General features: G+C 36.0%; 1 protein-coding gene across 1 annotated transcript in view; it reads left to right on the top strand.

Moving 5' to 3' along the window:
- The window catches only part of LOC106871234 (myotubularin-related protein 13), a 134,519-nt gene that overhangs the window by 100,350 nt on the left and 20,690 nt on the right, over positions 1-13,479 (top strand). The window contains exons 14-18 of the mRNA XM_052967744.2: positions 4,380-4,558; positions 4,684-4,860; positions 5,921-6,025; positions 9,026-9,211; positions 9,976-10,284. Of these exons, the coding sequence (XP_052823704.2) occupies positions 4,380-4,558; positions 4,684-4,860; positions 5,921-6,025; positions 9,026-9,211; positions 9,976-10,284 (956 nt within the window). The remainder of the gene's footprint in view (positions 1-4,379; positions 4,559-4,683; positions 4,861-5,920; positions 6,026-9,025; positions 9,212-9,975; positions 10,285-13,479) is intronic.

A 13,479-nucleotide genomic window follows, 5' to 3' on the forward strand; every position in this document is an offset into this window, starting at 1 on the left:
ACTTGCAGAAAGGTGGATTCACAATGCTGCATGATGGCCTCTACTTTGGATGTTAGGCTGTTTTTGCAAATAATTTAGCAAAATACTGCAAAACTTTTGACTCAAGACGGAAGCAGCAAGATGAACGTGTTGTATGATAGATGATGGTAAAACAATATGGGTGATAATGATTGTTGGATCAAGAATACTATTTCAAAATTGGAAGAGAACTAAATAAAATGAAGTTGCCTTTGTTAAATTTGTTAAAACTATTGTCAAAATTTTCTGGCTGGTTAAAAATGTGTTTATAAAATGTGGTCAACAATTTCTCGCCAACCTACTCTGTCTCTAATCTAATCACACCAAATTCTTGTGGAAACTCCTAAGATTCTTTCACTAACTTAACTGCTATTCTTTCTTCTTTGCTTTAATTTTGGCCACACATTTTTATTATTCTCTATCTAATATATTTATGTTGGTTTAACAATATATTCTTCTGATCCTCTTCCCTCTCAAATGAAGAAGTGTGCCTTCTGTGGCATGTCTACCTTTCAGCTCTCACACATAGTTCTTTCACTCAGACAATACAAAATTTCCAAATAAAACTAACACCGTTTCCCCAAATTCCCTCCCCCAACACACTACCACTTTGATCAATACCATGTTTGTATATGACTTATTTTTGCTGATCTTCACTGTAGCAAACAACTGCAGCTAAAATTAACTACTTCTGGTAATTTCTTGAAATTCTACAGTTAATTGGTGCACAAGGTTGAGAATGTTTTGAAATCTTGCTTCTGTCATTTTGTGTTGTTAGACAATTATACTACTCCATTGGCATGGCTGGACAACAGGACCTACATTTAATCATTAGTGGAGTGGTTTGGAGTAGGAAGAGCATTCATATATATATATATATATATATATATATATATATATATATATATATATATATATATATAATTATTATTTCACTTAGGCATTGTGATACTAATAACCTGGTGTTAGAACTCAATATACACATGCTTCAGAACAAAAGCATCAGTGGAGTACAGAGCAGGAATAAGAAATTAAAATTACAAGGAAATAAGAAATTGTCTTGAGCTTCATTAACTTACAACTGTTTCTGCTATGAGATGCATTGCACTCATAGTTGAATGCATATGTACCACCCTTTGACTTCATCAGAGTTTCTTGAATAAAGTGCAGTTTTATCTGGGAAAGCATTTACATCTACGATTGATCGCTAGCCACTAAACCTTTTTTTTATTTTCTCTCTCTGTTTATTTCTGTGTTCTCTTCTGTTGAAGAGTGTAGGCTCAAGATGTAAAAGACTCACTTCCTGAGCATTAAACTAATACATCTGTTTGTTATTCACACACCCGTCTTCGTCTTTTGTTTTATTTGTTTTTTTTTTTGTACATTCCAACTATATATATATATATATATATAAACAATTGCAGCGTGGAAGGTGTTTATAAGCCATTTAAAATAACACACAAAATCCGTTAGATTCACTTCAACATTTAAATTTAAATGTTGAAGTGAATCTAACGGATTTTGTGTGTTATTTTAAATGGCTTATAAACACCTTCCACGCTGCAATTGTTTTCGTTCCAGCACACGATCTCAGATCAGGTCACTTGCTATGCAAGTGCATCTCCGTAATATATATATATATATATATATATATATATATATATATATATATATACAGACATATTCATCATCACCTGTTTCTGCCTCCCTGTCTCTCAGTCACACTCTAACCTTTCATCATCAGACAGAAGATTCCGTCCTCCAATGTCCCCTCCCCTCTCAAAATTCCTTGTCTTGCAAGTTACTTGGTGACTCTGCTGTTGCCATGTAAAAAGCACTCAGTCTACTCTGCGGAGTGGTTGGTGTTAGGAAAGGCATCCAGCTGTAAAATACCCTGCTAAAATAGACACAGTTGCCTGAGGTAGTCTTCAAACTGCCCAACTCCTGTCAACCATCCTACCCATGCATGCATGGAAGATAGATGTTAAATGATGATGATATGTATAAACGCACACACAGAGAAAAGCATTACTAACAAAATAAGCATAAATACAAGTAAGAAATGAAGTCTGGAGTTACAGGGAGAGGAGCCCCTCTTAGAAGTAGGTTAAGAAATGAAGTCAATACACACACACACACACACATATAAATATATATAATCATTACTATATAAACTGATAATTGATTCCAAATGGGGAGCTTACTGTGAATGCTGCTTGAGTCAACTTATCTACTATTTTCTGTGTGTGTGTGCGTGCACACATGCATGTGTGTACAAATGCACATGTTTTCTCATTGTTATCCTAGAAGTTCACACTTAATTAGAAAATTGTATGATGAGGTGGTAAAGTACCAAACAAACCTAATTTCTGTTTTCTTTGGGGGTGGAGAATGGGGTAGAAGCCAACCCTATTTTATTACCCCTATTATCTTCCGTATATTCTAGGGAACTTTAACATGACCAACCTACAAGAGGTGGCTTCTTTTTTATTTTTTTGGTTTAATTTACTTCAATAAAGAGAACAAAAATAATTCTATCTTTAAAGAAGCCAACTTTAAACCCTAACTATACTTATTATTTGTACAGTAATTCCAAGACCTAAGACGTATAGATCCATGATTTAATGCCAAATACACAGCACATATCAATGTGTAGTTAGGGTTTGAAGTTGGCTTCTTTAAAGATAGAATTAGTCTTGATCTCCCGATTGAAGTAAATTAAACCAGAAAAAAAATAGGGTACTGAGGTTTACATAAACCCTCAACACTTATTAATCTTGAAAGTAGATTTGGGATAATATTGAACTCTGGATATAATGAAATATTGTTAGGCATTTCTGTCTGGTTCTACCATCCACTCCTATCAGGTCTTTGTTGTTTTTGAAATAAGTGTGTTAGATATATCTGTTGGGAGAATATTCTCTTAGAAAAATCATTGAAGTGCTGGTTTTGATGTTTGGTGTCTGGTACCACCACAAAGCTACAATGAATTTAGATAGAATAAATAATTGAAGAAATCTGCTCATAAATGTTACACCTGGCATGTTGAACCTTAAAGTTAGACTAACAGAATCAATATAGGCAAGGGAGTCTTTCACAAATTACTATAATACAACCAGTGTTGTAATCTTAGCTTGCAGAGAACCATCTTTTCTCTATCCCCCCCCCCTCTCTCTCTCTCTCTCTCTCTCAAAAAGACTCATAAAATGACTGCATACAGGCTGCCATTCTTTACATCTCTTACAATGGGTGCATGACCCTATCTATCTTGACTAATCTCAGCTGCTCGCAATGCATGTCTTTTTTTTTTTTACAGTTATTTCACTTCAACTGAAGAAGATTGAAATACTGATGACTATCTCAATCTCTTATATATACTGTTACATATTCTGTCTTTTCTCTGATATATACACACACTTTGAATATATACAGTTGTCTATACTTATATGCATGTTTTCATATAATGCACTTATATACTCTGCCAAATCTTTACCATCTCTCTTATTATTCCTGATAGTCTGTATATTTCTATAACCACTGTTTCAGCCATCACAAAATAGTCAAAGTCTTTGACAATATATCTTACTGTAATTGGTATATTGATTCCATACATAATGTTTTTATATAACATGCCAATAATTTTAACAGCCAGTTTCTTCACAGATACAGAAACAGAATCCGTTTAAAGTAACAGTACCCCACTTTCTCTATCCTGATTATATTTAGAAATCTATCTTAAAATAAACCTCATTGCCATCCCTCTATATCTCCCATCCTTCCTCCTCAGTCAGAGATATATGACAGGAAGGTAAAGGTATTTCTTCCATTTATGTGCAATGGCAAGTGTTGACATAATATTGTGTGTATATGTGAGAGAGAGAGAGAGAGAGAGAGAGAGAGAGAGAGACGGGGAGAAAGGCATTGTTCAGTTGTAAACATAAAAGGACAATAAGATTCTAAATTACTTGAAAATCATCAATGGTGTCACTCTAATCCAACTAATTTGTTTTGATTTCCATGAACACACAACAATGCATTGATTGTTGTCTGTTGACCATCTTATCATGTCTACTTTCAGGGCATCTCATAACATTTATCTGTCTGTCTCTGTTTGCCTGTCTATCTATCTGTCTTTCTCTCTCTCTCTCTCTCTCTCTCTCTCTCTCTCTCTCTTTCTCTCTCTCTCTCTCTCTCTCTCTCTCTATCCATGTAGCTGTTTTGTGAAGTGCACACACCTTACACTCAGTACTGACCTGTAAGATCTAGTATTGTTTTCCTAACATTCTCTTCACAGCATTGCTAATGTTACTGGTTGTATTAATTATTCAGTTCATATAATCCTGTTGTACTTTCACTTTCAGCATTGGGAAGGATTGGTAGTTTTCGAGAAAAACCCAAACTTCAAACAGGAAGCCTTGAATCTAATCGAACTTTACGTCAGAATGGCAGCTTGGATCCCAAGGGAGACATTGTTAATAGTTCTGTACAAGGATTACACAAAGTTTCTTTGCATATACTGGGTGAAAAAGCACAAATGAAGGTAAGTATTTTTAACCTTATACATTTTAAACGCCTTTGTCTGTGGCCATACTACCTCAAATGTTTGTAGTTCCATGAACTATATGATGTGCCATCAGTTATGGTTCCCTTTCTTCATATTTTCAGGGCATCAAAGTTGATTCTTTTCGTCAGTGTGATTTCATTCCTGTCGATTTCTTTGAAGTGCGACATATCAAAGCAAGCTTCAAGAAGTTGATGAAGGCCTGTGTTCCTAGTGCCCCACCGTCCAGTCCTGAGCACACTCTCTACAAAGGAGTTGAAGATTCTGAGTGGCTTTTACAGGTAGAATTAATAGTACCTTCAGTCTTTATATTGTAAACAGTTTTTTGTTGATGATGAGTACCACAGAGTTCACCTGTGTCCTAGTAATCTTGGTTTTGAGTCCTTTTACATGCCTTAATGTGAAAAGTATGAGCATCATAGACTCTCATTTCCTCCTCCTTAAGAATAGAAATTAAAGATTTTTCATTTACAGGTTCATCGGTAGCCATTTGTTGAGAGCTTTTAAGCTAACTATTTCTAATCCAGTTTTATCCCAATAATAAACTGGAGTACTAAATATATGGTGTATTTAATTATTTAAACATTTGAGAATAACAATGGTATTTGTTTGTAATTGATGGTTCATATGTAATTTATCAATTAACTTTTATTTTTCTATTTGGTCAGTGTCCCTAAATGATTTTATGTTTTTTTTCGCTGTCATTGTATTTCTTCATGCCCCTCACTTAGAGGTTTGACATGTAGAACTTGATAAAAACTATGGTTATGATCATTTAAATGATTCATTGTTTAGGAGGAAGATGGTACATTGGTAGAATTGTTAGAACAGCAGATGAAATGTCTAGCAGTGCTTAGTGATGGCTCTTGACAGGCTAAACTGAGCTAAGTTCCTGCTTTGTATCACTTTGTCTTTCATCTTTTCAGAGGCTTGATGAAGTACCTGTCTAATCCTGGGGTTGATGTAACTGAGGAATCCTTTCCTATCAAAATTGCTGGCCTTATGCTTATACTAGCAACAATTGTTACTAAAGGGAGGCAATGTTTTGCTGCTAAGGACAGAATAAGTTAAAAACCTCTATAAAGTTGTCTCCCATCTGTACCAAGAAAAGGAGTTATTTTTTTTCTCTGCGCATAATTATTTTCAGTTAGTTTTATTAATGCTCTATTCAGATCTACTATTGTTAAATAGATTCTGTTTCAGGTAAATTTTGTAAACTTTTAAAAATCATTGTGTGTGTATGTCTGTATGTATATATGTGTTTATATGTGTGTGTGTGTGTGTGTGTGTGTATATATATATATATATATATATAAAAAACTAAACTCCATGATATTACAGGTACAAAATGTGATGCAGTTGGCTGGTGCTGTGGTTGATCTCCTGGATGTACAGGGTTCTTCAGTGATAATTTGTCTAGAAGATGGTTGGGATGTAACTACTCAGGTAAGTGATGTACTCAGGTATTTATATTAATAACACCTCACCTACTCTACAAGAGTGGGCTGAAAAGTTCATAGACTGACTATGAAGGAGTGGTGCCGAAACTGTAAAACTGTCATGCGTGGAAAATGAAAAAATATTCACCGACCTTCCTCTCTCGTCTGCACCTGTCTAGTAGTAGTCACTCCAGCAATCCTGCCCTATCCTGTCACCCAGTATAAGCAGCTGCTATCTAACCAACCCAGAAGCGAATTCCTTGACGTCTGTTCATGATACCTCAGCTGGCAAGAAGAGGCTGACCCTATCCTGTCTCCCCCATACTTCCCTGCTTGCACTTCCTCTTCCGGTCAGTCCTTTGACCATTGATGTCAGGGCCTTGAACGTATTTCCCCTGACCACAGCCTCAACTACGGGCAGTGACTTCACCAACTCTTCATTCGCGGGGGAAGTTTGAGAGGCAACAACTTCTGGTTAGTCCCTTGACCATTGACGTCATGGTCCTCTTCTTCTGGCTCATCCTCACAAAAACCTTGAAAGCATCAATTTCAACCCTCCTTATTAGTAACTACATTGTTTCTTTCCAGGTAAACTGACATCTGACTGTTCAAAGAAGGCTTTAAAAGTAATTAGTAGTGATGTCTGTTGAAAATGGGCAAAATATGGCATTATAGTGTTATCAAGTACCTGCTGAAAAAGGCTTTAGCACACAATAACATTCATGCTGATATGGTTGCTACATTCAGGGATGACACTCCAGCTTTATCAACAGTGCAAAAGTGGGCAGCTGAATTTAGGAGTGTCTTGAAGATGATCCAATGTCTGGATGTCTTACAACTATCACCACCAAAGAAAATATTGTGTTCACCACATAGTGATGGATGACAGATGATTGACTATAAATCAAATATCCAATGCTGTTAGCATATCCCATGAGAGAGTTGAGAATATTCTGTACTATGAACTTGACATGATGAAAGTTTCTGCTTAGTGGCTGCTGCGTCTTCTAACACCTGATCAAAAGCACATCAGGCTGATCACCTCATGGGAGAATCTGACATTGTTTGAGGCAGACCTTGCTGGTCTCTTTGAATGTTTTCTAACCCAGGATGAGTGTTGGCTTCATCACTTTCAGCCACAGACAAAGAGACAATCCATGCAGTGGAAATACCCCTCTTCACCTGATCCAAAGAAGGCCAAGATTGTTTCATCTGCAGGGAATGTGATGGTAAAAAGCATTGTTTATTGACTATCTTCAAAAGAGCCACACCATCAATGAAGAGTACTGTGCTAACTTGCTGAGGCAGTTACGAAAGGCTATCAAGACCAAACACCCAGGAAAACTGATCAGAGGGGTCTTGTTTCATCAGGGCAATGCTCCAGCACACAAGTCCTTGCTTTCAATAGCTGCTGTGCCTGACTGTGGCTTTGAACTGATTGATCCTTCTCCCTGTTCTCCTGATTTGGCCCCGTCTGACTCTCATTTGTTCCCCAGCATAAAATAAAAAGACATTTGGCTGGGAACCAGTATCACAGTGATTATATCATATTTGCTACTGATAACTTTTTTGATCAACAGGATGAAAGATTCTTCACCAATGGGATCTAAGCACTGCAACACTGATGAAAGAAATGTGTGGACCACAAGGGGGACTATGTTGACAAATAAACCTTATTTGGTCACATTCCATGAAAGTATCTTGATCAGCCTATGAACTTTTCAACTGGCCAGTGTATGTACTTGAAAGATTGAGATGTAGCAGCTGAGTTTGTTTAACCTTCTGCTAACAGACAGTGACAGCAGCTGCAGTAGTAGTAGTAGTAATCAGTCATGGCCAATAGAAATAAAGTAGACGCTCTCTTCATTAAGTCAATTGTTTACAATACTTACATTTCTCTAATATATGAAATATTGCCTGCATAGCTCTGTTGATAAAGACTCTGATTTTAAATGTGAGGGTATCAAGTTCATCTCTATGTGAGTATTTATATAATGCGAACTGAAAAAGGAGCTTCTAAATAATCACTCAACCTGCTAGAAGTAGCAGACAAACCTTGTAATCATATTATTTCATCTCTAAAATTAAAGAAAGAACTCCAGATAATGTCTATAGTAAACTGTCTGACAATATGGCTGGCAGGCCTTTTATCACAGATCTATTCTATAAAGATTGACATCAATTTACCAAATGTCACAATCTTTTATTTAAATTTATAGTGAAATTAGTAGATCATCTAATTTAATGACCTCTAATATTTAATTATTAACTATATTCTATACAAAATTCACTGAGGAGAAAATTTTGTTCATTGCTTTTTTTTTTATGTATTTGTTTGGTGTGGGGTGGTGAATAAAGTAAATACCAGTTCAATACAAGGGTTGATATTAATTAATTGCACAATGCCTGTTCCAAATTTTGGTTTTAGAAATTTGTTGGCAGAAACTACCATTGTGTATGCATCTTTATTTCTGAAATACACTAAACTGAATGCATATGTGTCAGTATCATTATTATAGACTGATGAATTCAGACCAGTGTCTTCATCCTTGTTTTTATAGTCACAATGTTTCAGTCATTGTACCCTGTAGGCTTTTTCAGGTACCTCTCTATTTAGTGATGTTCTTAAAATTAGGCACCAAAGCCTTTATCAAATCCACTGGGGTTCATCATTTCCATTTCATTATCCAGGGATATTCTATTATTATTTCCCTGTTAAGTATTCTCCTGTTGATTGTTCTAATTATTTTCCTCTTAATTATTGTACTGAAATTATTCTGTTAACTATTGTTCTGTTAATTAGTCTCTTCCTAGTGCATTCATTTCACTTGAATCAGAACATTTATATTGTTTGACTGCAACTGGAATTGAACTCGTGCTTACTAGCTAAACTGTTACACTTAATAGTAAATGTTGTGACTATAGCAACCAAGATGAAGATGCTAGTCCATATGTTGGTATATGTGTCCATATATACATACATTTAATGTTTTTTTTCTCCTTCCAGATTGTAAGTGTTGCTCAGATATTACTAGACCCATATTATCGGACATTGGAAGGTTTCAAGGCTCTTATTGAGAAAGAATGGTTGTCTTGTGGTCATCGGTTTACTCACCGAAGTAACCAGACAGCAGCCAACCAAGCCAGTGGTTTTGCTGCTATCTTCCTACAGTTCTTAGATATTGTACATCAGGTAAGACTATATCTGTTTCTCTAAAACTCTGATATCATTCCACTAAGGTAGATATACTTGTTCATAGTTCTGTCATTGTGTATGTGTCATTGCTACATATCCTTGTTTTATTGCATTCACAATCAGGTTGTTGCATAAGAATAGTTTTTAACCATCAACATTACAGCAATATATTTCAATAAATTATATATTTTAATAATTGAAAATAATAACCATTAGAATCTCCATGTTTCTAACCACAAGAAACAAATTTGTTTATTCCAGTAATGTAGAATTCTGGATTGCTGGAACCGATTGATTCTTTGAAAGTGTTTTGAGTTGTTGTTTGGTTACAGAAGACCTTTTACAGAAAGCTATTGAGAGGAATGTAAAAAATGATGAAAGAAGGAGGTGGATAGGAATAAAATGGATGGAATGAAGTTTTGTAGTCCTCTTTGTTCAATTTCATCAGAGACATTCATGAAACATGTGGTCAACTGTTATGGTGAATTGACTTATGATTCCTTTGTCTGCTGTGAAGTTTTTGCCAGGATACAAGAAATATGTGGAGTGGTGGGGAATTCAACTTAGTGACCATAAGCTTCTTTTGATGTAACTTTGGTTTGGAAAAGTGTGTAGTGCTTCACCTCTGTACAGCTACCACCACCCCTCTTCCTCTCCATCCCCTTCCATCCCCTGCCTCTTTCCACTTCTTCTTCTCCCCTACCTCCCCTCCCCCATCTCCTTTATATACTGATGTATATAGTTTTTCATTTTTCTTTTAGATTCACCGTCAATTCCCACTGTCCTTTGAATACAACCAATATTTCCTGAAATTTATGGCCTACCATTATGTATCAAACCGTTTCCGAACATTCATGATGGACACAGAATTTGAGAGGATGGAAGCTGGTTGGCTGTTGGAAGAAAAAAAGGCACCAAAAGTTGATGGCCCTGATGAAGAATCTGGGTTCTCCCCCAAACATTCTTCAACTCCTGTTATTGGTTTATCTATCTGGGATTACATTGAGAAACATCACCGGCGCTCCACAGTTTTCTTTAACTTCATGTACAGTCCATCAGATTATGATGTGGTGAGTTAACTCCCCCTTTCTTTCATGTTTTTATTAAAAACTAGATTTAATTAAAAACAAAAAAAGCGAACTTTCTATGGCAAAACAAATTTTCTTAGGTTTTTTTGTCTGTATTATATACGTTATTTCTGTCTGTACCTGTATACACTATTTCTGTCTGTATTTATGTACACTATTTTACAGTTTAGATTGTGATCTAGTAGATAAAAATGCTATTACTCAAGTTTAAAAATATAGCTTCCTGGTTCAAATCCAGTATGGTATTACTATGCAAACATACTGGAATAACACATTTGATGATGATCTGAGATCAAACTGATTAAAGCATAAAATAATATATATCATTGTCATCATCATCATTTAACATCTGTTTTCCATGCTGGCATGGACTGGACGATTTGACAAGCTGGTAAGGTGAGGGGCACACCAGGCTTCATTGTCTGTTCTGGCATGGTTTCTATGGCTGGATATCCTTCCTAATGCCAAGCACTTTACTGAGCATACTGGGTACTTTTTATGTGGCACCAACACCAGTGCTTCTAATGTGATACCAGCACCAATGCTTTTTATGTGGCACCAGCACTGGTATCAATTGTGCTGTGGTGGATGGTTCTTCTTGAGTACAGCAATGCACCAGATATCTTGATCCTTTGTCATCTCCTTTGTAAGTCTCAGTGCCTTCAATACTTCATCCAATGTTTTCCTGGATCATCCTCTTCCACAAGTTTCATTCACTTTATGTGATCGGCACTTCTGTATAGAACTCTCTATATCCATACATGTCACATTATAAAACTGGTTCTAGGTAAATTCCACCAGGTAAATTTCACCATAGGTAAATTCCACCTTAGTATATTCCACCATGGTAAATTCTACCCATGGACAGATGTTATTCCAATTTCAATTATTATTGTTTCTTTTCTTTCATGGTCACATATTGTAACATCAGGTTTATTGCTTTCTATATGGTTTGGTGTTATTACTGAGCTATCTACTAAAATCTTAACCTTTTCATTTGTTGTTACTTTTTCTATTTGCATGTTTCTGATTTTCTGGTTTTTTTTGTTGTTTTTTTTTTGGTATGTTATATTGCTGTAGTAGGATTGCAAAGATTATCTTGGTTATCTCATCGTGTCTCTCTTTATATTTCGTGTGTGCTATTTTTCCACATTGTATTGCCATATATTCGATATTTCCTTTGATTCTTACAATATCTGCATGCCATTTTGCTTCCATAGTAGTTGTTTCTGTCTTGTAAATACTGTATAATATTTTTATCTATCATTGAATATCTGCTTTGTTTTATAAATTTCAATGAATCTCTTTTTGATACTGCTTCCTATTCAGGTGTTTAGAGTATTCACCATATATTTCTTTATGTGATTGTTCCTTAAATATTTTTCTCCCTCATATTTTTTGTAGTCATTGACATTATTGATATTATTTTTCATGCATTCTTTTTTTATTTCCATGATATCATAACCTATATAATAATAATAATAATAATAATAATAATATTAATAATATCACCTATGGTGAAATTTACCATGGTGGAATATACCGTGGTGAAATTTACCTGGTGGAATTTTCCGTGGTGGAATTTCCCACAGTGGAATTTGCCAGTCACCAATCAAACCAGCATAGCCCTCTCTCTTGCACAGGTCTCTGTCACACATGTACACTGATATTGCACATCCAGTAGAACATGCTAGCTTCAATCTTCTCTAGTCTTTGCATGTCTTCTGCATTCAGAGCCCTTGTCTCACTACAATGTGGCATTGCTGTTTGTATACATCACGCTATCTTTCTTTCGCTCAGAGAGAGAAAGAGAGACCTTTGGTTGCCAAAAGAGGTAAAAGCTCTCTGGATTTTCGTCATCTTATTCCTATTCTAGTGATTACACTTTCCATGCATTCTCCCCCACAGCTAATTAGGTCCTGTAGGTAAGTCTGTGGTTTTTATGGCTCCTGTGCATCTTCCACATTCAAGTACTACCTTATAACCTTCTTATTATTTCACTGCACTTGTTTGTCAGTAGCTTGCACTGGGTACACTGTATAGAATTCCTGCCTACACAGTTCCTACATGTCAAACAGGGCCATTTACTTGATAGAGTAAGGGTCCTGTCCATTTTCTTGCTTACTAGAACCATAGTTTTTGCTAAGTTAACCTTACAGCCCTTTGATTCTAAGTTTTGCTTCCACACATAGAGTTTCTTTTCTTGTTCTGTTGCAGAATCTGCTATAAGAGCAAGATCATAAGCATATAACTGTTCCTAGGGGCAGCCAGTTTTAATTCCTCTGTTATGGTCTGGAAGATGATGATGACTAGGATGTGGCTGAGAACCCTGATGAACGCCTATCTGTACACTAAAATCATTACTACACATGTTGTTAACTATCACCTTACTAACAGAACTTCTGTACTTGGCTAGTATGGCTTTCACAAGCCACTTCTCTACCCCTAGCTTTCTCAGAGCCCACAAAATAAGTAAGTGGAGTACTCTGTCAAAGGCTTTCTCTAAGTCAACAAACATCAAGTACAATGGTTAGCCAAATACTTCTCCTGCAGTTGTCTGACTATAGTGTCAATAGTGCTTCTCCTCAGCACAAAGCCTGACTGCATTTCACCTAATCTAATTTTGTTCCTATAACACTTTCTATATAATTTTTTCTATATCTTTCATGACCTAGTCTAGCAATTTGATGTCGCTATAGTTACTTCTATCTAAGGCATCTCCCTTACTCTTGTAACAGTTGACTATAATGCTGCTGCATCAGTCATTGGGGATGACACCTTCCTGGTTAAGCTGTTTAACTTTTTGTGTGACTAAAGCATATCCCACTCCACCAGATATTTTAAGTATCTCAACAGTGATTCCTGATGGACCAGGGGCTTTCTCTGTCTTCATATCCTTAATTGCCTTATCCATTATACTGCTGTCAATGCATATAGCAGATCCCAATATTGGGTTCACACTAGCACCTCCATGCCTCTTTCTTTTTGGAGCCACTGAGTGCAAAATGTAATATAATAGATGAGGCATGGCTGTGTGGATTAGATGTTTGCTTCCCAACTACATGATTTTGGGTTCAGTCCCACTTTGTGGTGCATTGGACATCTGCTTTATAGCCGTGGGCTAACCAAAGCCTCGTGAATGGATTTAATGGACAAAACTGAAGGAAACCCATTGTA

The sequence above is a fragment of the Octopus bimaculoides genome, chromosome 5 (assembly GCF_046866305.1).
Source record: "Octopus bimaculoides isolate indiv1 chromosome 5, ASM4686630v1, whole genome shotgun sequence".
In the NCBI taxonomy this organism is placed as follows: domain Eukaryota; kingdom Metazoa; phylum Mollusca; class Cephalopoda; order Octopoda; family Octopodidae; genus Octopus; species Octopus bimaculoides.